Source organism: Vombatus ursinus, unplaced genomic scaffold (assembly GCF_900497805.2).
Source record: "Vombatus ursinus unplaced genomic scaffold, bare-nosed wombat genome assembly UNPS02014773.1, whole genome shotgun sequence".
In the NCBI taxonomy this organism is placed as follows: domain Eukaryota; kingdom Metazoa; phylum Chordata; class Mammalia; order Diprotodontia; family Vombatidae; genus Vombatus; species Vombatus ursinus.
Window position 1 is genome coordinate 40238049 of NW_020954551.1, and position 25196 is coordinate 40263244.

Here is a 25196-nt window from a genome sequence, read left to right on the forward strand (position 1 = left end):
TAAATGGGGTCCTTTTTAACATCAGTGTCCCAAGTTTTTTAGATGGTTGGTTGGGGTCTGTTGTGATCTGAGGCTGGTGAACAGAGAGGCCAAAGTCACCTGGCCAACCTAGTCATGACCTTGACCTCATGAGTACCATGCTCTGACCACTTGTCTAACTTGCCCCAGGAAGAGTTGGGTCCCCGGAGTGATGCCAAGCTAGATGGAAACCATTCCAGGCTTTGCTTCCCCTTGCCTCTAATCTTGCTTCAGAAAATGCAGGCGTGCTACATGTGGGTATATTTTTACTTTTGATGAGCAAAAAGGAAACCGGAATGAGATGTCCAGCTCCCGGTCAGGAAAAGGCCCCTAAGAAACTGGTTCACAAGCAGAGGAGAGTAGCCATGAGGATGAGAGGTCTTGAAAGATGGAAAAGATCCTGGAGTATTTAGCCTGTAGAAGAGAATTGGGATGTCTGCGTGTGTTTGGGGGTGGGGTGGGCAAAGCACCATGTGGAAGAGGGTCTATCCAGCCTTGTTCTGTGTGACTCCACAGGGCTGATGGGGGAGAGGGGTGGGAGTTACAGGGAGGCAGATTTCATTTTATAGAAATTGGAGGTCCAGTGACTTCCCAAGATCATATAATTAGCAACAGAGCCAGGACTTAAGCCTAAGCCCTTTTTGATAGTACTAAAAGAGCAGTCATAGATCTAGAAGTCTGTGCAGGTCACCTGGTCCAACCCCATCATTGTACAGATGAGGAAATTTAGAACTGAAGGTCATACAGGTAGCAAATGTAAGAGGTAGGATTTGAACCCAGGGCCGTTGCTCTCTCCACCGAGCTGCTTGGGGGACAGTGAACTAATCCCCATTGATGGAAACACTGAAGCAGAAGGTGAATGGCCGCCAACCAGGGACGATATGGGAAGGGCTTCTGCACTGGATGGTGCTGGGATTACCTAACCTCCAAGATTCCGTCCTCTAATCTAAGGTTGTATGAGTCAGCAGAATAAACATCTGGATGTACTAAGGCAGCGTATCATTAAGTTCTAGAAATCGATACCCCCGGATACCTGTCAGGTAAAGGGGTTTACTGAGATAAAGTGAGATTATCAAGATTAAGAAGGAAAGATTAGATCGGTGTCCTGGATCAGGCCTGCCTGTCCTGAGCACGTGAACTGGTTTAAAGAGACAGGATTTGGCTTGCGCTGGGGAGCAGTTGGGTCAGGCTTCCTGCTGCCGTGGTGCCTGCCATCTGTGGACTGGCCCTAAGAAATGGTTATCTGCTATCCGTACCCATATCAGCAGATTCTCCCGGACTTGGGGGCGGGTGTGTTCTAGTCTGTCACACCCCTCTTGTGAGTGAACCTCCCTAGGTTGCCGATGAATCTGAACATATCTTGAATGGCATTACCAGGCTAATGTTCTTCACACACCTCTTTTTGTGACTCCCCTTCTCAAGGACCTTCCGGTGGCTTCCTTTACCTGTGTGGCTGAGGGGACAGTGATCGAGATCCCCCGTTAAGAAGTTGCTGAAATTGTCAGGGAGAGGTGCCAGTGTGGGGAGTCGAGTGGAGGGAAAGCTTGATTTGCAGTTGAGGCCTTGGTTCAAATTCCAATCCTGCCATGAATGTGTCTTTTGACCTTGGGAGATCCTACTGACTTTTCTAAGGCTCTGGTGATGTCTTCTGTCACTTGTCCCTCAGAGTAAGTGTCAGAGCCAGGATTTGAACCATATAAAAGCACTCTACAGACATAAGGGACTGTCATCCCAGGGGCATAGTACTCTGTTAGAATCCTTAAGGTCAGCCTACCTGTTCTTCCTCTTCCATTTTGTGACTAATATGTTCTATTGTGTAGCCAGAACATGGCTGGTGTTTTGTTTTGTTTTGTTTTGTTTTTTGGAAAATGCAAAGTGCTGTAAAGCTATAGGCCCTTGAGTTCTCCCTGAATACAGAAATGACCTCCCCAGCCCTTCACACACATGCAGCATCCCTGACAGGTGTCCATTCCGCCTTGACTCAACAAAGGCAGCTCATGGCCTCCCAAGGAGGCCCATTCTTCTGTTGGACAGTTCCCATGCTTCTTCCTTAAATTAAGCAAAAATCAACTTCAATCTAACTTTGCCCTTTGGGGCTAAGAAGCAGAAGTTGGCTCCCATGGTGCCATGATAGCCCTTTGGGTGTCTCCTTTATCTTCTTTTCTCTGAACTGAGTGTCCCCTGTTCACTGTACATATAGGCACATGGTTTCTAGTCTTAGCAACCCATTCTAGTCTTGGGTACATTCACTTGTGTTGAAGCTGCGATACTTTAGCTTCCCAGTTACCTGAGTCATTTCATTAATCTTCTTTCCCTGAGATTACCTCACACTTGCACCCACATTAGCTAAATTCTTCATTCCCTAGCTGGGTTTACAAGAGGTCTGTTTTTCTGTTGTGGTAGTGGAAAGAAAATTGACATCTTCTTAGATCTGGCTCTTGTTGTAGATATGTGACTTTGGAATTGACCTCTCTGGCCTCAGTTTCCTATGTTTAAATCAAGAAGATAGGATTGGCTTATTTCTAAGGCTGCCTTCAGGGCAGACACTCATTCTGTGCTCCTAGAGTGAGACTGTCTTCTCCTTTAAAGCGTGCCTGGCCTGGAGTCAGAATACTGGGATCTGAAACCCAACTGCCTCTTATTAGCTGTGTGACCTAGAACAAAACACTTGATCATAAAAACAACCCCTCACTTTTTTTTTTAAAGCACTTGACTGCTCTCAAAGTGTTTCCATAACCTATTATCTCAAAAGATCTTCACAACCTTCCTTTGGCAGGGCAGGGCAGGGATCAGCTCACCCATTTTGAAGAAGAGAAAACTGACCATTGAAGTCACAGTTAGTGTTGGGGGGGCAGTGTGGTTGATGGGATTTAAATCCAGGTCTAACATTCTTTCCACTGTACCTTGTTTTGTCCCTTGATTCAGGAATGCCCAGCTTTTTCCCAGTCCCACATGTTGGCTTTAAGGAATTGTCCTTTTGTCCACAAGCAACATGCCTAGGGTTTTATTTCTGTGGCCTCAGTAAGCCGATCTGCCCCAGGGGCTCTGGGGAACAGTGTTGCAAAATTCTTGCCTCTCCACTAAGACCTTGGTTATGAGACCCAGTGTATTTTTAACATATTAACTCACACTTCTTCCATGGCTCAAGTAACACACACATTTCGGCCATGTGACACCCCTACAGCCCCAACAGGGATCCTTTCTAAAGAGAGGAACAGCATTTGTTTGGCCTTGCCCTCCAGCTTCTTTTTGTATCCTAAGTGGTCTCTATTTAGGACTTCTCTGGATAGGGGCTGGTGTGGTATGAGACCCCGAGAAGAGTTTAGGGGTCAGGGTTGGAACATTGCCTGCTTATTGCAGTACTGGTCAGCCAGAATTGGACATTTGCAAACTCAGTTTCACTTTTCCCATTCAAAACAAACTTTGGCTGAGGGAGGTAGGAGATCCGAGGAGATGCCAGTTTGACTCTGCTACTACATTAATTCTAATGAATTCAGAGAGGCTCCCATCTTTGAGCCTCAATTTCCCCTTGTGTTAACATAAGGGGTTTAGACTTTAGTTCTTTCCAGCTCTGCCATTCACATTCTAAGGGCCCTTCCGTTTTGGACAGTCTATGTTTGAAAGTCTCTTATAGCATTAACCCGCTGTGTTTTTAGAGCTCTTCCGGGTCCCATGTTCTGTTGTCTTCGTGCCCTTTCTGCTCGAATACTCTGTGTTCTAAGAACCCTTGCATCTCTGATGTTCTTTGTTCTAAAGACCCTAAAGACCCTTTTAACTTTGACATTCTGCTTTCTGAAGTCCCTTTCAGCACTCACGTGCCAAGTTCTAAGGTCCAATCCAGCCCCAGTGTTCATTGTTCTTTGGTTCTTAGTTGGTCTGTTTCCAGCATTCTGTCTTCTAAGAGTTCTACCTCTCATTTTCCTTGTTCTCAGTGATTTGCCCATAGTCAGTGCTTCAACAAATGTTTTTGGTTTTTTTTTTTTTTTGTGCATTCAGAGCCTGTGTTCCAAGTTACCTTCTAACTTGACATTGAATAGCCAACATACATTAGGAGTAAGCTAGAGTAGTCAAGGAAGGCTTCTTGAAGCAGGTGGGCCCCTGGGAGCAAGCTATGTGATCCCAACTCCTGTTCTAAGTACATTGTGTAGATCTCCAGTCTAGAATGGGGGTTTGCTTTCAATGGGGTTATTACTCTCTGCTTTTTTCCTCTCCTATTGATAGCTGATTCACTTCCAGACACATCTGAAGTGCCCATGGCTGAGAGTGGAGGAGACTCAAGATTTTCGGGCATGCAGGGTAATGACAAGGACCCATCTGAAATCTTTGTAGGCAGCTTATGACCCACTGGCCACACTGGATAGCTGGAGTTTGGGATGAGGAGGAGATGGGGCAGTAATGATTGGGAGGGACTTTCTAGGCTCAGAGGCTGCATTTACAAAGACACCTTAGGTACTGCCCAGGGACAAGAGCACATTACTTTCCTCTTGCTGGAAATGATGTTTTTGGCATTGTTTTGTTTGTTCTACACTTGGTCAAACAATCTCTGGTATCTTTCCTTCCAAACTGGCTTCTGAAGTTGATGTCTGTTTATTCTTCTTAGTAAACAGTATGTCCTTCCCAAATGGAATGATTCCACTCAGGGGGAAATCTCTCTGAAAAGTCTACCTTCAAATGTTTTAGGTGTGAATTAAGCCCATTGTTCAACTTGTAAGGAGTGGTTTTGTTCCCCAAACCCATGTCCCTGCCTATTCTGTGCCCAAATTTTGAAAAATAGCCACAACTTTGTTCATTGGATGGCTTTGGGTAAACAGCTGAGAGAGAGAGAAAGAGAGGATTTTGGATACCTGGCCCACTGGTCCGTACATAGTCAGACACCTAGCCCTTTCAGCAAAACAAGCTTCCCAGGCCATTAACTCTCTGGCCTTTCAGGCTTAAGTAAAACATGATATCAGCTGGCCTCCCTCTGGCTTTGTTCAATGAGGGCAACCTTCAGGAATAGTCTGCCATACAAGGCATCTCTGCAGATAGGCCTGCAGGAAGACAGCAGTATTGAGTTTGGCAAGAGAAAGGAAAGGGATCAGGGAAGACTCCTAGAGGCAGTAGGGTTGGCGCTGGGCTTTGAAGGATAAAATTTCAACAGGCAGCAATTTGGGGGGAAAGGCCTAAGGCAGGGATGGGAAATCTGTGGCCTTAGGGCCACATGTGGCCCTCTAGGTCCTCCAATGTGGCCCTTTGATGGAACCCAAACTTCATAGAACAAACCCCCTTAATAAATGGATTTGTTCTGTAAAACTCGGATTCAGTCAAAAGGCTGCACCCAAGAACCTAGAAGGCCACATGTGGCCTCCAGGCCACAGGTTTCCCATCCCTGGCCTAAGAAATGGTATGAGCCAAAGGCATGGAATCAGGAAGGTATAATACATGTTTGAGGAATATGGAGTTGTCTAGTTTGGCTGGAGTATGGGTGGGAGGGTGCATAAAGAGGAGTAATATAAAATTAGGCCAGATTCTGAAGATCCTTGAATGCAAAGTTAAGGAATGTAGACTCGATTTTCTAGCCAGTGACGACCCAACAAGGTTTTTTGAGTAAGTGAGTGACATGAGATATGGACGACACATGCTGTGAAATGTCAAGTTGGAATCCCCAGCCATATCTAATCATTTTCCATGGCAGGGAAGAGGCTTTCACTTCTCAGTTTCGCCCTCCTCAAAATGAGAACAAGATCTCTGTGCCAACCTCCCAGAGCTGTTGGGGCCCAGGGCAGCTGGAAGACCCTGACCCATCTACAGATGGATAGTGTTGTTTCCTGTCCAAGCCCTCTCCTAGAAGTGGGATGACACGAAAGAAAAAGAGCCAGCCCATCTCGTGTCACCTATGCCAGGAGAGTTGAGAGCATTAGTCTAATTAGACAGTGAAATATAAGGGAGAGCGGGAGTGACAAGAATAGAGTCCAGGAGGCGAGCAGGCTGGCTCCCTTCTGCCCCAGTTGTGCCTGACTCACTGTAGGACCCCGGGCATCCCACATCTCTTTGAGCCTCAGTTTCCTTCTCTGGGACGCAAAGGACAGGGGGACTGGATGAGCTCCAGGGCCTCCTTCTTGCCCAGCAGTGTCGTTGTTCTGAGCTCACCGACTCCACAGATTCTAACCACTCGCTTCTTTTCCCATACATGGGCAGATTTTCCCGATCGGACGAACTCTCTCGACACAGACGCTCCCATTCGGGCGTGAAGCCGTATCAATGTCCCGTCTGCGAAAAGAAGTTTGCCCGCAGCGACCACTTGTCCAAGCATATCAAGGTGCATCGCTTCCCCCGGAGCAACCGCTCCGTGCGCTCCTCTGTGAACTGACCTGCCTCCCCTTGCCCTCTCCTCCCACCTCTTGGGCCGAGAACAGCTGACTCCAGCACTTTGTTCACCGTTTTTTATAGCGATAATTTATTTGTCTCCGTAACAGGGAACGCTGTTATCTGACACCACCACACATGAATGTTAGTGTCCTCCAAATGGAATTTGAGAATGAAGCTTTTCTGCGGTTATTATTTTTATGCCTGCTCTTCTCCCCCCCCCCCCCCACTCCCAAGTTCACCCCCCTCCCCCTTTCATGTCTTTGCTGCTGCTTCTTCCCTCGGAAATTACAGTGTTTTATTTTAAGCTGTTTTCTTCGGCACAAGGAAAATTTATGGGCTCCTTGTAGCTAGTTAATTACAGTTCTGGCATTCCTGTGGGCTTTGCTCATAAACAGGGCTATTCATTGTGAGTTTTTATTAAGCTGGGCCTATTTGTCCAGTTTGGATATAGCAAATTCCTTTTGGAAAACGAAAACAAGTCCTTTGTGTCCCTATGGTCACTGCCAAGGGCTCTGGTGGAGGAGGGGAGGGATGGAAGGAGGTTTTCAGAAACCCCTATTTCTTCTTATGGGCCTGTATCTCCTACTTGATCTGTCCTGATTCAGGAAACTTTAAAAACAAAGTTGAGATTTCAGCTGTTTCCCCCCATCTGGAACTGACAGAATGCTATTTCCAAAGGATGTATCCCACAGAAGCCAAGAATTCAGGAAGGAATCAGTGAAAGTAGATCAAAGGTCATTTCTTTCATATCTCATTAGTGGTCATGGATTGTGGGCAAGAAGGGACCCTAAAGCCCTTCTAGGCTATCCCCATCCCCATTTTACAGATGAGGAAGTAGGCAAGCAAAGATGAAGTAATTCATCCATGGTCACACTTTGAATAAATGTCTAAGATAGGATTTGAACGGAGGTCCTACTGAAGTCTAGCACTCTCCACCTGCCCCACATTGCCTCTACCACTGCATAGTCTAGCTATCCTATTTTCCATGGATTTTGTTTTCGAAGGCGGCCAGTCCCCTAGCCTGGTCTGCAGCCCAGTAGAGTAGTGTTTGAGATGCCTGGAGCATGCCTGTAGGGGAAGGTGGCATGGGTGCCCATGGGCCCACCTCCATCCTGAAGAGGACATTCTCCAGGTGAGCCCCACGTTGGGTATGGCAGCCCCCTGAGCCTCAGTGGGTAAGAAGAAAACTTTAAAAAAAATAAATGAATAAATAAAACAAATTATTGTAGATTCCTGTTGATGGGTGCTTATCATGCAAGCCTATGTGTTTTGTGTGTGTGTGTGTGTGTGTGTGTGTGTGTGTGTGTGTGTATTAGAGAGAGAATATGAGAGAGAGAGAGAGAGAGATCTGTGTTTGTCTTAATGTAAGAAATAATAGAATCAAATAAAACTCAGTAGTCAGAGAAAATGGGATGGGGGCTATCTTTACTAAGACGCTGCTGTTCAGAGATAACTATCAGTTGGCTTTCTTTCATCTCTGTGTCCCAGACAAATCTCAAATAAAACACTGCGATTGTAGCATTAGAGCATTATCGAAATGAAGCGCACGCTGTATGTAAGAGCGCCCCATACTACCTTACGCTAGTGATGCATTCCTTCTGTTCTCTAGAAATTAATATACAATGAACTAGCTTGTATTGACTGGTTTATCTCACATCCTATGAATGTATGTAAATAAACTGTACATAGATGCATCTATATAAAATATCTTTTAATAACATATCAAAATTTGTGTAAATTTGAAATAAAAAAATCTATGAAGCCAGTGTATATAAGTTACAATTCTGTATATTTTCTTTTGTTCTTCATAAAATATATTTACTTTGCCAATAAAAAGAAAAAAGGAAATTTTAAATACTTTGGGTGCTTGTGTATTTCCTTTTTTATTTGTTCAGCTGTGAAGTTGGAAACAGATCCCTGTGTTGGGAATTTCAACTTGAGTGAGTGGTAGATGAAACAGTCCAAGACAAGTTCTTTCTCCATACAGTGGGATGCCAGACCCTGTTGGGGATAAAGGGGCCTGAGGCTACACCATAAAATGGAAACTTCTCAGCCTAACATTTGAAACTCTCTGCCATCTGACCCCAACCTGCCTCTCCAGCCTGATCAACTCTTACTCCCTTGGGCACCCCTTCTTGTCAATCCAGGCTGGTCTCCCCCTTGTTTCCCACAAGGTCCTTGTCCAGTTTTATCATCACAGCTTTGTCTATTCTAGTGGCATCAAACTCAAATAGAAATGGATCTCAGTGGGCTCAGTGGATCTCATATTGACTTAGAAGATCACAAATTAACATTATCTATGTTGTGCTTTCTATTTGGTTAAACACTTCCCAATTACATTTTTTTTTTTTTTTGGAGTTCCAGTGGGCTTTTATTGAGATAAATGAACAAAATCGAGATTTTTGCCAACCATCTTTTCTGAACTTTATGACCTGAGTGGAGACTCTCGGCTCTACATTCACATACACACAATACATCACACATCCCAACAAAAACACAGCCCCACTGGACTATTAGTCAGTTAACAGAAAGCCAATTCTCCCCTCACCGGAATGTTTTCAAATTTGAGTCCCTGCTGTTTGCTTCTCAGTGGAACTGGTCCCTTGCAGCTAGGGATTCCCAATTACATTTTAATCTGGTTGGGGTCACATTTGGGAGTGTCATGGGCTTCGAGCAGCCCATTGGCCATGAGTTTGACACCTCTGGACACTGTTTCCACCTTTTCTGCCTATCCAAACCTTTACCCATCTTTCAGAGCAATGAGAAACAACACTGCTGTGGTGGAAAAAGCAATAGACTTTTGCCTCCTGGCAAACTGAGTTTGAATCCTGGCGCTGATACTTATGTAAACCTAGGTAAACTTGAGGGTACTTGAACTCTAAGCCTGGGTTTCCTCACCTCTAAAATGGGGGTAGTAATACCCACAGGACTTGTTACATAGGAATTTTTTTTTGGTGAGATAAGCATTTTGTAAACTTTAAGGAATTGTCGAAATGTGACTTATTATTCTGCAAGTTCCAACCCCTCTAGGAGGACTTCCTTGGCTGCTCCAGCCCCTTGGACCCCTCCCTTTTCTGCACTTAAGTGTATCAAAGAGTCATAGAGTGTTAGTGCTAGAAGGAAACCTAGAGGTCTTCAAGGCACCATAGGATCATAGATCAGGAGCTAGAAGGAGATTTGAAGACTACCAAGTTCATCTGCCTCACTCTACAGATGAGGAAGCTGAGGCACGGAAGTGTAAAGTGACTCTTCCAGGGTCACACAGATAATAAACGTCTGAAGCAAGAACTGACCCCATGTCTTCCTGACTCAGAGTTTGGTTCCTTAGCCATGTGGCTTCCTCCCACCCTCCAATTCCTCCATTTTATAGAAGAAACTGAAGCCCAGAAATTATTTGCTCAGGGCCACACAAGCAGTAGCTGAGACTAGACTGAAGCCCAGGCCCCTTGACTCCTGATTTTCCAGGTCACTAGGTTGGTCTGTCTAATTATCTATCTTTTCCTTTATGTGAGACTTGTTTTCCTACCTTGACTTGTCGGCTCCTTGGTGGAAGGGCCCAGATCCAGTATTTTTCTGTGTCCCTCAGTGTCTGACACATAACAGGTGCTATATGAATACTGTAGATATTTATGGATTTTTAATTTCAGTTGCTTGGTTCAGCAGTCAGAATCAGAGCATTGACAGTGTCCCAGGGAGCCCAGTCTCATCTGACTCATGCTGGAGAGGGAGCCATTTAAAGATGGAAGCTTTGGCTTTAACATATATTCTCCCCATTGGCTGCTTTTGCAAATTGGGGTATAACTGAATGCCTATTAATGAACTCTCTTTGGGAAAGAATTTTGAAATGGCCTTAGACCAATGTAGCCTGGTGTCATGGAAAGAGCCCTGGTATAGCTCAGGAGGCCCCTCCTGCTTAAGGACTTTCCTGGTTCTTCCATAAAGATCATAGGACTTGAGGATTTGGAGCTGGAAGGGATTGTAGAGGTCACGTCCAGCCTTCTCATTTTTTTGGTGAGATGTCGCTGAACACCAGGATTTCAATCCTTACTCTGATACTTACTATCCCTATGACCTTGGGAGAATCACTTTACTTCAAGTAGACCTCTATTTGCTCATCTTCAAAATGGTGGCCATGATCCCTCTCCTGCCTACCTTAAGGAGTTAGTGTGGGGTTCATCTGGCAGTGGCGACTCTTTATTCAGTAGTTTGCAGTTTACAGAGTACTCTCCCCTTTCACAACTCTGTGAGAAAAGTGGTGCAAAATCAAGCTATCCATTTTACAGATGAAGAACAGAAAGCTCAAAAGTGAAAAGACTTGCCCAGGGTCACATAAAAGTAGCTAGAGAATACTGTTAGCAAACGTAGATAACAAATGTAGGTGGTGGTGGTGGTGGTGGTAATAGTAATAATACTAGTAGTAGTGGGGGTAATAATAGTAGTAATAGCAATAGTAGGGGTGGTAGTAGTAATAGTAGTGATAGTGGTGGTGGTAATAGTAGTAATATTAGTAGTAGTGACAATAATAATAGTAGTAATAGTAGTTGTAGTGGTGGTGGTGGTGGTGGGAGTAATACTAGTAGTAGTGGTGGTTATAATAGTAGTAATAGTAATAGTGGTAGTACTAGTAGTAATGGTGGTGGTGGTGGTAGTAATACTAGTAGTAGTAATAATAATAGAAATAGTAGTGGTGGTAGTAGTAGTAATAGTAATACTACTAGTGGTAATAATACTAGTAGTGTTAGTAATAGTAGTAGTTGTAATAGTAATACTACTAGTAGTAGTGGTAATAACAGTAGTAGTGGTGGTGGTGGTAGTGGTAGAAGTAGCAGTAAATAGCAGCCTCAGGTTTTCTTATTGACTTTAAATGGTACAGTAGAAGAATCACTGGATTGAGAGATGTTTAAATCCCACCTCTATTTCTTATCAGTTACATGAAGACAGCATTGGAGTAGACTTATGATTTCTTTGGCACAGGGAACTTCAACTCCTCTATACCTCAGAGTTTTAGAGAGTTGCCTGAGGCTTGGAAAGTCTAAGTTACTTAGGATCACATAGTCAGATGGGTCAGGAGAGGGACTTGAATGCAGATTTTTCTGACTTTAAGTCAGAAGGCTCTTTATTTACTATACCACACTATGTATCAGTGGTGGGAACTGGGTGAGTTACTTCCTGTCTGTAGACCTCCAATTCTCCATATAGAAAAGAGTGGTTTACATTAGATTGTCTCAAAGGATCCTTTCAGATCTAAATTGTATGCTTATAAGCCCCATCCTCTTCTCACTGCTGGCATGGATAGTCACTATTTGAGTTAGAGTTACGTCAGTGCTTTAGCAGTCATGATTTCACTCATATGGGTTCTCCTTCCATTAATGCTATCATGATGCCTTTGGAAGTTGAACACCTTGTTTGTTTCACAGTGCCCCTCAGATTTCATCTCCTTCATGAGGCCTTTCCCGAGTCTCCCAGATTGTTAAAGTGATTGAAATTACTTTGGATATTTGTAAATATATTTTCGTGTATGTAAGTGATGTCACCTCAGATAGAATGTAAACTCCCGGAGGGCAGATACTGTTTCATTTTTGTCCTTGTATTGCCAGCTACTAGCACAGTACTTGGCGCAGAGTAGATGCTTAATAAATATTTGATGATTGATCGGTAGTACTTTGTATGTGCTTTGTATTTACTTATCTGTGTACATATCATGTTCTCCCAGTAGAACATAAGCTGTTTGAAGGCAAGGACTCTGATGGGTCTTCGTGTCCCCAATGGCTAGCATACAGCCTTGTACATAGCAGACACCAAAAAAATGATTGTTGAATTGAATAGTTAAACTAAACCAAAACAAAACCAGCTGCTCCATCCCTGGGCGATCAGACTTCTGGTGATGAACCGTTGTCTGCATAGTGAGACTGGTTCTCAAATGCCAGACATAATCATACGTCTGGAGGACTCCTCTCAAAGTCTTTCCAATCTCAAGGCCTTCCAGAATATGCATCCTACTAACATAGCCTTTGGGTCCCCTCCATACCATGATGAGGTGTTAGAGGAGAACCTTAATGGAGAGGGACGAGGAAAGAATGGATTGTGAAGCCCTTTGTAATCAATAACATTTATGTTCGTAAAGTGATCTTAGATCGTAGGCTAGGAATGGGAAATGACCTTGGCTCTCTTGGCTCATTGATGTTAAGGCCTATTTCCCCTTTATCTTTATATCACTAGGGCCTATAGGAAATGCATAGGAGCCTAAAGTTGCCTCTTCATAACTTCCTCCCATTGTTCCAGGTTCTGTCCTCTGGAACCAAGTAGAACAAGGGAAATTCTTCCTCCGTGTTACAACCCATCACATAATTTTTTAAAAAAAGGGTTTTTGTATTTATTAAAAATTAAAATTTAATTAAAATTTAAAATTTTTTGTTTTACCAAAAAAATTCCCTCTAAGGATAGAGTGCAGAATCTTTTATTTCCAGTTTCCAAGGATATGTCTCAACTAGTATTACTGTCCCTAAGTGAGCTGCGTGTAGTTCTTCCTGATCTTCCCTAGGCAAACTAGATTTTTTGGATGGACCAATGACTCAAGGGAGAATGAACGAATGAAAAAGCATTTATTAAGTGCCAGGGACTGCGCTAAGTGCTGGAACCCATTCAATCATGCATTCTGAGCCTTGTGTGTTCACCAGAAACGGACGTACCCAGAGAGAACTGGTTTGGAGAAATCAATAAGAGTAGTTGAGAGACAGCCTTAGTACCAGCTCTTTTTCAAGTACAATTTAGACTTCATGAGAGAACACATGTAGTCAGAAGATTTGAGTTCAAATCCTGACTTTGCCACTTACTATCTGTGAGATAGTTCTTCAGGCAAGAACCTTCACCTTCCTAGGGTTTGTTTGTCCAGAGGTTTGCCATCACCCTGGCTAGGCTTGATGATGACCTATGAATAGCCAGTTGGGGTCTTTTTCATTAATATTAAGTATATTCAAGTACAGCTGCCTCAAGTCTTTGGTTTATCATCTCCCACATAGCTAAACATCGGCCCCAAACTGACCATCCCCAGAAGTTGAGCAAGAGGAGATTTGCAATCTCAATCTTATTCTGCAGCCTTCAGTCCCCCTTCCGTGACCTGGAACCACAGGGGCTTATCATGTTTCTGGTCCTGCCCTTTCCAAGGCAGTCAGACATGAATCTCAATGGTATAGCCACTGGACGATCAATTCCTGACCCCAGCATGTGTGTGCTGGACATTTCTCAATGACTGGTTGCTGTTGTCCCTCATTTCTTCATCGCCAAACAAATGCAGGATTGCTGGAGATAAAAACTGAGTTAGAAAGGACAGCAGAGACGTCACATAGCTGTCGAGGTTATCAGAGCTCAAGGGAGAGACTGCCTTGTGGAAAGAGCACTAGGTCAGGAGTTGGGTCCTGGTTCTGCTATTAGCAAGCCACGTGACCTTGAGCAGGTAGTTTTGTCTCTGTTCCTCAGTTTCCTCACCTGAAAAATGAAGTAATTGAGCTAGACGAGCTCTCAGGTTCTTTTTAGCTCTGGCATTCTATGCTCTAAAGCCCCTTCCAGCCGTCATATTCTGTTCTAACATTCTATGTTTTAAGATATTACTTTCTATACTTAGGCAGTTCAAACACTCTATATTCTAACATTCTTTGTTCATGGGTCCCTTTCATCTTTAATATTCTATATTCTATATTTGAAGGTCCCTTTCAGCTCCAACATATGATAACTTCCACAAATTCCCCTATGCCTTCTTTGCCCTCCAGGAGTTCTCCCACAACTGGAATGCCAGTGAGGACTTCCTCTCCTTTGTCTAATTGTGCTGGGTTGGGGGGTGGGGAGGAGGGGGTGTTGATCTCAACAAGCAGGTGACTCTAGAACAGAAGGAACTGGCAGCTGCCCAGGGTTAATGATTACAGTCCCCTTCCTCTCCATGTTTTTGATGTTCTACCTCCCCGCTTAAGGGGATAAACTCTCCACCTGAACTGCACTGACGTTCTCCTTACATGGAAAGAGGCTGGATCTGAAATCAAGAGACCTGGCTTCTAGTTACAGCTCAGCCACTAACTTGATCTGTGACTTTGAGAAAGATAAAAGAATGTTCCTCTTCTAGGCTTCAATTTCCTGCTTTTCTAAAATGGAGGTGGGGGTAATGTCCAGTTTTTAAGAACTTCTTTTATGGAAATTAGATTGTAACCCCCTTGAGGGCAGGAACCTTAAAAATAACTTTAATGGTACAAAACATTTTGTCCAACACAACATAGTATCCTATATCTAATAGGTGCCTAAAGTATATCTGTTGAATGGAATTGGGAATACAGTGCTGAGGAATGACAGCACTCCATCGACATCGATCCAGTTTCCTCAGAGCTGGGTAACCCTGAAGCTTTGACTCAGTTCCCTCCATGACATTAGCAGCAAGGATGAGTCTGGTTCTAGAGGGACAGTCTTTAGCGGTAACATATAATGATAGGTCAGAAACAACTTTTTGGAGGGGTGACAAGGATCACCATCAGAGCAGCTTATAGGAGGTCATTAGCAAGCAAGGGGCAGAGGCAGGGGTAGTGTCCAACGTGCAAGAGCAAAGGTCAGCAATGTATCAATGGCATGATCTAAGCAGCCAAATGGGGGAAGGCCAATCCAACTCAGCTTAACTCAATAAGTGTCGATAACTCACCTTTAAGGTTTAACAGGAGGTAGGTCGTATGAGTACTGTTATACCCAATTTACAGATGAAGAGATTGAGTGAGGCTCAGAGAGAGAAACTCCTTATAACTGGCAAGCTAGACCACATAACTAGTAAGCTGTCCAAGACAGAATGTGACCCCGAGTCACTTGACTCCAGGACCAGCATTCTCTTCAGCCTACTAGACTATTTTAAAGGTCAGGCAAAAGTTTCTATAGTCTAGCTGTCCAAACATTGGATTGACTCACTCAGCATGATGAATATGCTAGCGTCCTTTGGGAAGTGGTGTGGTATAGTGGAAAGTATGCTCGATTTAAGGTCAGAGGGCCTGGGTTCAAATCCCAATGTTACCACTGACTATCTGGGTGACCTGGACCCTTGACCTCTCTTGGCTCCTCATGTGTAAAATGAAGGGATTGGACTAGATGATTTCTGAGGTCCTTTCTATCTATAGACCCACAATTCCATGGAAACCCAAGTATTTGGGGCTAACCCCACCTCCCTCATTCTTCTGAACAAGATTTAACTGGGGTCCACTGTTAGCCATTGCTTAGATTTCCCATATAGGAAACCACCATATTTGGGCCCAGGAGTGGTGGAGAGACGGCGATGTCTACAGTGAAGAGTAGATTTTTATTCCTGGTCTAGGTAGCCCTCTCTGTATCTAGTGACCCTGTGCTTAGCCCCACCATACTGCCTCAGGAGAAGACTCGTCATGTGTCTCTGCTCGTCTGAGTCTCCATCTAGGTCCTTCCTTGTTTCAGAGATGGCACTTCCTGGCACATTCCCTTGTTAATGCTTCCTGGAGCCATGAGTCTTCCACATTTGTGCCATCAGTAGACTGAGGAGAGCTGAGTACAGTTCCCAATTTCACGCTGACTCTTTGCACTTCCCGGGGTTTAGACTAAAGAATTATGGCTTATAATCCTGTACGAGGGAAGGCTTCACTCTAATATATGAAATCTCCACAATCACTGAGGAAAGGCCACAAGATCATAGGATCAGATCGTGAGAGCTGTGAGGGAGAGAGATAAAGGAATAAGCTTTTATATAGCACCTACTATATTATAGGCACTGGGTTAAGTGCTCTTTACAATCACTATCTCACTTAGTCCTCACAACTCTGGAAGGTAGGCACTATTATTATACCCATTTTGTTGTTAAGGAAATTGAGGAAAACAGAAGTTGCCCAGGGTCACACAGTTATTAAATGTTTGAGGCTAGATTTGAACTCAGGTCTTATTGACTCCAGGCCCAGCGCTCTGTCCACTGCACCAATTATTCCCTTCTCCCTTCTGCAAGGGGGATCATCTAGTCCAACCTCCTTATTTTATAGATGAGGAAGCTGAGACTCAGAGAAAAAAAATGGCTTGCCCTCCCCATCTCCCAAGCACTCAAGCACAATGGGCCTTCTCTATCACTAAGATCCCTACCCCAGCACTTTCTCCACCCTTCTCCATCATTGGGATGAGAGGATTGAGCTCTACCCACAGAGCTTGGGAGCCTCCTTCCTCTGGCACTAGGTGGGTGGATGTGCACATATTCTGCCCTGGGGGACACCTTGACAACAGTGCCACCCTTCATTACCAGTTTGCTCCAGAACCTACAGCCATGTGCGGAGGTATTATTTGTTTTGCCCTGCTTCTCCAAGCCATTGTGAAACCACAATTGCTCCTGTCCTCTATAACCGTGAAGCACCCAGAGACCAGGCCTCTTGCCAGCACAACCAGGGCCACTTGGAGCAGACTTCTCTGCCAGGATCATGCACAGGATTAGAATCAGAGGACCAGAGACATTTAGAAATGGAAGAGGCCTTAAGGCAATCACCTAGTTCAACCTACTTATTTTGTAGATAAGGAAGCCAAGACCTAAAATGACAAAAATACTTCCTCAGGGTCACATTGCTGAGAGGGGGCTCTGATAAGAGCTCCTTCTGCTATATCCTGGATGCCAGGAGCTAAGTAATCACTCCACAACGAGAGTCTCTTCTGGCAATGCATCCATTAACCTCCCCGAGTTTCAGGAGCTTTGTTTATAAAACGAAAAGAGTGAACTAAGTGAACTCTGAGACCCTTTCAGCTCTAAATCTATGAGCTTATGTTTCTATGATTTTAGGATGAGGCAAAGGAATGGCTCTGAGTGAATTTAGTCAGACCCTTGGGGATTGATTGCCAGGTGTCTACCTCCCCAGATGCTCAACCTGACCTTTGATTTTCATCCCAGCTCAGCCCTTCCTTCCCTGGCATTTGAAAGAACAAGCTGATGTCCCTCTCTGTCATCACAGGATCCTGAAGGGTGGAAGCCCCAGTTATTTGCTATTCCCCCTTCCTATGGCTAGTCAACATTTAACTCCTCTGACTCTGATTCTTGTGACTCAAGGTGGTTTGCTGCTGAGCTGAAAACCTCATTGCTGTAGTACTTATCTCTACTGTCTCAACCTTGTCCACCTCAACCCTACCCTTCCTGAGCCCCTATCCTTCTCATCCTCTCCATTGTGCTCTCTGGAACCCTTCCTCCATAGCCCCTTGGATCGCTAACAAACTTCCCTTGACTGTAGATGTCTCCCTCTCTCTCTTCCAGTCTTCTTGCCTTCATGAAGACCTGGCTCCTTCCAAGGGATATTACATCTCTGACTACCCTTTCCTGTACTGAGTGAGCCTTCATTCACACCCTCCAACACACTGGGCATTACTCTACGCCAGGCACAGTGCTAAGTGCTGGGAATAAAAAATAAGCAAAAAGAAAGACAGACCCTAACTTCAAGGAGCTTACCTTCTAAGAAGGGAAAGGAGACCTACAAATGGGGAGAGGAAGAGTAAAGGGACCTACTGTGGGGAAATGATGCTGAAGTCTGAGAAATCAGATAAGAGGGGAATGAAGATAGGCTGGCCTGAACCTCTCTCCCAAAATGGTGGCATCAGGAGGGACTTATTAGTGGGAGAAGGAGATCAGTTAGAAGGCTCCATAAGCTAAAAGATGTTTGAACATGAGACTGTAGTTGAGACATGGTATTGAAATTTGGAAACCTCTCCCACTCTAATGTTTACCCCATCTCCATCATCCAATCCAGACCCTTACTGAACTCCTCTATCAGCTTCTAGGTAATTCCCTCTGCCCTATAACAATTAGAGCTATTCCAAAGTGGAATATGTTGCTTCAAGAGGTGATGGATGCACCCTCCTTAGAGGTCTTCATGCAGAAATCTGTTGGGAGTGTTTAGCGTGTTATATGTTACATAGTAGGGATTCCTTTTGTGTATGGGTTGTACTAGGTGGATGGCTGCCCAAGTCCCTTCCAGCTTTCAAATTCTGATTCTTTTCTTTGACAGTATTTCCTTCTACTTAACTGTTGCCACATTACTTGGACACTCCAATATACACATCCCTCATAAATTAGGAATTACGAAGGATAATTGGTATAAAAGAAATTAGATAAATGTGTGGCCAGAATAATAAAAAAAAGGATTAGTCATATATTGAGGAGGGGTGATGATTGACAGAGAGCCTAAATGTTTCATTGGTATCTCCAGAATGCCAGGAGATGCAAAGCATGTTGGGTGGGCCACCAACATGCAGCAAATTTATGGAAGAACATAGATAAGAGTCTCATGGATGGGTAGAAATGGATGGTTTTGATCTGCATTATTGGAAGGAACATCCACATAGAAGTATTCATAGAGTTCTCTCAAATGCCCTAGCCTCCCAGTTCATCAAACTCCTCAATTCCCATGACTGACAACTTCACTCTATCTGGTAGCCCGCAGCGATGTCATACCCATGATCTCACTTTCACCCATAACCATGCTATCTCTCCAATCCAGATCTATGAAATTTCTCTTTCTATTCATTCAGTTCAATTTACCCACCCTGTGCCAGGAATTGTGTTTTGTGCTGAGGATACAAAGAGTCAACATTCCAATCTCTTATCCTCCCTTCTCTCTTTCTATCTCGCTGCTCCTAAAAGTAATTTGTATCCTCACCACCGTCTAGCGACTCTAGCCCTCTGTATTTTTCCCAGTCTAGCACTCTTGCTCTAGCTGCAGTTTCTTCCCTTCAATCTCGACCCTATATTTAATCAGTTCAACTCTACACCGTTCCTCTACTTTTGAACCCCTTTCCACTTTGTCATACCATTGTTATTACTGTCTTGCCAGACCTCAGTCTGTAGTTACTTCCACCATCTTCTACCTCTGCTCCCCATCCAAAGGCTGTTTAATGCTACTTGAAGGATTCTTATAATCACACTGACTAGGTCCACTATAAACTTGTGTTATGAAATCTCAACTAGTTTCTCACTGTTGTGTAACCATATTTTTAGTCTTCCTTAATAAGCTCTCTGCCACATCCTCCATTCTTTCTTTCTTTATATCCTCAATGCCACTATTTCCCTCTCCTTTTCATCAGAGGACCCTGCCTCTTAATTAATTGGGAAAATTGAGGCCATCTATGATCAACTCCCTCTTCTTCCCACCATCCCATCTCAAAAATCCTTTCCATTATTTCTAATTTTTTCCTCCTTTATTCCAGAAAATGAGAAAAAGGCAGTTCTACTTCTTACTGAGGCCAAATTACTAGATCCATTGATTCCAGCCCCTCCCGTCTTCTTTAGAAGCTCACCCCTTTAATCATTCTCTCACCCGTAATCTCTTCTTGCCGACTGGTTGCCTAGAAATAAGTTCAGGTCTTTCTCATATTTAATAACCTTCCCATTCCCTCAAGCTATTATCCTATGTCTTTCCTACATTTCATAACTCCTAGAAAACTCCATCTATGTTCATTGGTTCTATTTCCTCAGCGTTCTCTCACTTCTCAACTCCCTTGCAGTCAAGTTTCTCATCCTACCACGAGCCTGAAACTATTCTCTCCAAGATTACTAATGATCTCATAACTGCTAAATCCCTCAGATTATTCATAGTCCTTGTTCCTTTCACCTCTCTGCAGCTTTTGAGATTGTCAACATATCTTCCTCTCCTTCCCCTCCAACCCCCAGATCCTCTCTCTGGGTATCTCCTCCTACACTCAAACTCAACATGGCTAAAATTCATATTTCTACCTTCTTTAAACCATCCTACATGCCACCACCAAAGTTCTCTTCCTACAGCCTAACTCTGATTATTTTTCTACCCTATTCTGGGCATTTTCTTCTCTTCTCTTTGCCTACAAGATGGAATTTGAGTTTTGTGATCCAACATCCAGGACTACACTATGTCTTCAACTCATCTCTAATTTTTTCTTACGCTATTACTCTTCTACCCCCTACCTGCAGTGCAGTCAAAATGAACTCACCCATGCTTTTTTGTCTCTGCACCTCAGCTCATGCTGAGTGTTGGAAAGGTTTTTCAGGATGAAAGGTATTGCTCCTCTGACAAGAGTCTGATGCCTTTCTTTTCAAGGTTCGCTTCTAATAAATTTGAAGTGACTCAGCCATTACAGTGGGAAACATGCAGGATTTTTTATTGTTGTTGTTATTACTATGGTCTCATTAGTAGGTGGATCGCATAAAAATATATGGTGGAAGGGGAGACCATTTGTACTAACTCTTTCCACAGATGTCACTGGCTGGCTGATCTGTCAATCAACATCAGATCAGGTAGCAATTTTTTTTCCCCTGCCACAGTGGTTGGTCTTCTACCAACTGACAGTTCAGCCATCCAGTAATAGGATGAAACAATGTTGGAGAATATCACGTTAATTCAAATCCAACCTCAAGATCACTTAACTTCTGCTTCAGTTTCCTCAACTATAAAATGGGAATAATAATAACATCCACCTCCCAGGGTTATTGTGAGGATTAGATAAGATAACATTTGTAAAGTGCTTAACACAGTCACTGGCATGAAGTAATAGCTGCTTAATAAATGCTTAGCCTACTCTCTCTCCCCTTTCTTCCTTCTCTGTTTCTCTCCTACAGTGCAGGAAGAAGGTCCTACGTGGTACTTGGAGGATATAAAGCCTGTTTTTCTGTTCTGTAAATTCAGGAGCAAAAGGAGATGCTGTAAAATTATTAGATATATCATAATCTTCCTAAAGAGCGGGTCTAACCATTTCAGTCACCTGTTCACAACTTTAAGTGACCCTCTGTTGTCTCTAGGATAAAAATGCAAATACTCCAGCATTCAAATTATGTCATATTTACTCAATTGCTTATAAGTTTGTTTTGTCTAGTATATGTAAGGTCCTCGAAGGCAATAACATTTTTGTTGTTGAATCTTTGGTGCTTATATTTAGAAAACACTTAATAAATGATTGATTGAATTGAACTGCCCAAGGCCACATAGCCAATAAGTCACAAAGATGAGACTTGAACCCAGGTCTTTTGATGCCAAATTCATTGTTCTTTCCATTATGCTAGGGGTTCTTAACCTTGGATCCATAGATAGACTCCAGGAAGTTTGTGGACTTGGATGGGAACCAAATTATCTCTTTATTTTCACTCATCTTTAACTGAAATTTAGCATTTTTTTCAATTATTTAAAAACATTATAGTGAAGGGGTCCTTAGGCTTCTTCAGACTGGCTGAAAGGTTCGTGATACCAAAAATATTAAGAATGCATGTACTTTATCATCATTTCTTCTGAGCAAGGGTGGGTGTTAAACAGTTCTCTCCCCACCTCCCACATTTTTTTTCTACCCCATCTCCCACTCCTCAACTCCCAGGCAGCTTCTGTTATGAGACCACCATATGGAATCCCAGAAAATCAGAATTTAAATATTAGCATACTATATTCCTTTTGTTGTTGTTTTATTTCTTTTTTTATTTGAATTTTTGTATTTAATCCAATTATACTTAAAAACAAATTTTAATATTCACTTAAAAATTTTTGAGTTCCAAATTCTCTCCTTTCTTCCCTCCTTCCTCCTCCTCTCCTTGAGAAAGCAAGCAATTTGATATAGATTATACATGTGCAGTCATGCAAAAACATTTCCATATTATCCATGTTGCAAAAGAAAGCTCAGAAAAAAAAAGAAAAGTAAAGAAAGTTTAAAAAGTATACTTCAACCTGCATTCAGATTCCGTCAGTTACTTCTCTGGAGGTAAATACCATTTTTCGTTATAAGTCTATTGGAATTGGCTAAGTAGGATCATCGTATTGCTGTGAAGAGCTAAGTCATTCACAGTTGATCATCGTACAGTACTGCTATTCTCCTGGTTCTATTCACTTCACTTAGCATCAGTTGATATAAATCTTTCCAGGTTTTTTCTGAAAGAATCCTGCTTGTCATTTCTTATAGCAAATAGTATTTCATCACAATCATATTGTTGTTGTTGTTGATCTTTTGTTCTCAAAGACATCCAGGGTGATGTCTTTACTTGTGTATGACTTAGATTTAAGTGAGGCAGAGCTGTGCAAAGTTGTCAGCCTCACTACTCTCCTCCAGAGTCATTAAAGTCCAGAGGCAATACAAAAGTCAAGACAACTGGCAATGGCCCAGGATGCAGTGGGTGACCTTGGCCTTTCTAAATTAAGGTCTTTCCCAGGTCTCTGTTTCTCTGAGGCAACACCCATTCAATGACTAAGAGCTAGGTAAAAACTGAGACAAAAGATGGTCTAACTTACCATCACAAAAATATCCATCTGGGAAGGGAAGACTCCCCCAGAGTTGTAGCCAGAAAAGAAAACAATTACAATTTACACTCACTCTAGGCCATCAGAACCTAAACTTGGAATTCAGGGATCTTGAGAGCAATGATCACTAGGAATGTTTTTCTACATATCACCACTTTTTGGACTTCCCTTCATTTTCCAATTCTTTGTCACCACAAGAAGAACTGCTATAAATATTTGTGTCCACATAGGTCTTACCTTCCCCCCACCCCCCATTTTAAATCTCTTTGAGATACAGACCTAGTAGTGGTATTGCTGGGTCAAACGGTCTCTAGCACACTGTACCCTTGACACCACTTCGCCACTAACTCAGTGAATAGTCTGGGGCCAGTCACATTCCTTCTGAATCTTACTTTCTGACTGTAAAATTGAAAGCTCAAACCAGATGGTCTTTGATTTCTCTTCCAGGGCTTGTTTTCTATGAGTCTAGAATTTTGCTGTGTTCTGTTCCTCCTTTCTGCCATCGTTTAAGAGCAGGTTTAAGTCCTATCTTTTCTTTGAAGTCTTCCTTGTCTGACTGCCCCAGCTCTGACCTCCCCCTTGTCTGAACTCTCATAGTCATGATTAGATACAACATTGATTATATTGTTCATTCATTTCAGCTGCATCTGACTCTTCATGACCCCATTTGGGGTTTTCTTGGCAAAGATATTGGAGTGGTTTGCCATTTCCTTCTGTGGCTAACTTTTACAGATGAGGAAACTGAGGCAAACAGGGTGAGGTGACTTGCCCATGATCACACAACTAGTAAGTGTCTGAGGCTAGATTTGAGCTCAGAAAGAGAAGCCTTCCTGACTCCAGGTCCACTGTTCTATCCACTGTGACACCTAGTTGTCCTTGTTGATTATATACTGCCCTGTTTATTGGTGTGTGGTATATGAACTCTGTTTCTTTAAGATTCCTTCTTTTTGCTCTTCTCTAAAGAGCCTGGCACACAGAAAACCCTTAATAAGGCATTGTGTTCGTAGAACCCCAGAATTTCAGTCTAGAAAGGGCCCTAGAGATCAATTAGCCTAAATCTAATCCTTTCATTTTAGGGTGGGGTGGGGTGAGTGGACTGAAATCTGGAGAAGGTAAATGGTATATCCAAGGAATTAAGTAGCACTCAAACCCAGGCCCTCTGAGTCTACATCCAGTCATCTTTTCACTCCACCACACTAGAGTATCTGTTAAACACCCTAAATCTCTTCCTAATCCTTAGAGAGGCTTGGGACCTTTTCTGTTCCTCAGCATAGCATATTCCCTCCTCTTAATACTCATCTAGGACATGTGTTTACCTTGGCCTGCTTGCTGGGGAGATAGGGACCTTGGTCAGCGTGCCCCATAGGCAATTATAACACTGCAGGGGGCCAGAAGGCTTCAGCCCAGGCCTTTGACCTTGCTCTTTGTGCCATCTAACTACACTTAAGGGAGGTGTGGCTGCCAGACTCTTCCCTCTGGGGAGGGTAGAGGGACCCAGTGGCAAGGAGAGCTAAACTATTCTGGAAAACCCAAGGCTTCAGGGAATGCCTGCACCTCTGTTTTGGAGAGGATGTTGGGTAGAGCAGGGGGCATTTGTGCTTTAACCAGTACGAAATTGGGATCATGCCACCCGAGCCTCATCTCCTTCCCTGAAAAATGAGAATGATGGTCCCATGATCCCTGCTTACCTTATCCACAGGGTTACTATGAGGCTTTTTTTTGAAGAGAATACAAGAGTGAAAAAACTAGAAATGACTAAAAAAAGCTATGGGATTGTTAGTAGTCCTGTGCTGTGTATAGAGTAGCTGCATGGCCCCAGAATGCCGTCTATGACTATTGTTAGCCACGGCTACCTTTTCTTCCCCAACTGCCTGTGGCACTTTCTAGCTGACTCACAGAAGCAAGTTATCACTGTGACGATTGTGCACTGTTCCATAAGACACTATGCCTGTGTCTTCTCTCCCCAACTTATCTGTTGAGTGGAATATCGTTACCACCATTTTACCTTCAGAGTAAAGGACATTGAGCTCCAGATCACTGAATTAACTTGCCCAAAGTTACATAATTAGTAAATGCAAAGCCAGAACTTCAACCTTGGTCTTATGGATTCTAGTTTAGTTCTCTTTCCACTGTGCCATGGATAATGGATAGCATGGATAATGTTGTAATATTCTGGACTCTGTCAGGAATGTCTGGTGTGATAACAGTTCCCTGTGACTTCCATAATCTGTAGCCCTGCAGCATTGCCGGAATCCCACCTCCTGAAGGAACCCTTTCCCATCCCTCCAGTGCTAGTGCTTTCCTCATTGAGATTACCTTTCTTCTTCTTTATGTGTATCTATATTTATCAATCTAGATAATAAGATAATTATCTAAATAATAAGACAGATATTAGATAGAAGTATATGTGTCTGCCTTCTAGATACAGAGAGATAACTTTCTTCTACTTTATATGTATTTATATGTATAACTAAATATAGATCTAGATAGATACTTCTACTTCCTATGTATTATCTACATCTGTATCTAGATATAGATCCAGATAGATAACTTTCTTAATTTATGTGTATTATCTAT

The 25196-nt window shown here is 43.1% G+C and overlaps 1 protein-coding gene across 1 annotated transcript in view; it reads left to right on the forward strand.

The window, feature by feature from the left end:
* The window catches only part of KLF15 (Kruppel like factor 15), a 24668-nt gene extending 16464 nt beyond the window's left edge, over positions 1-8204 (forward strand). The window contains exon 3 of the mRNA XM_027863882.1: positions 6196-8204. Coding sequence (XP_027719683.1) covers positions 6196-6367 — 172 coding nt within the window. The 3' untranslated portion in view covers positions 6368-8204. The remainder of the gene's footprint in view (positions 1-6195) is intronic.
* Positions 8205-25196: the final 16992 nt, after the last annotated feature.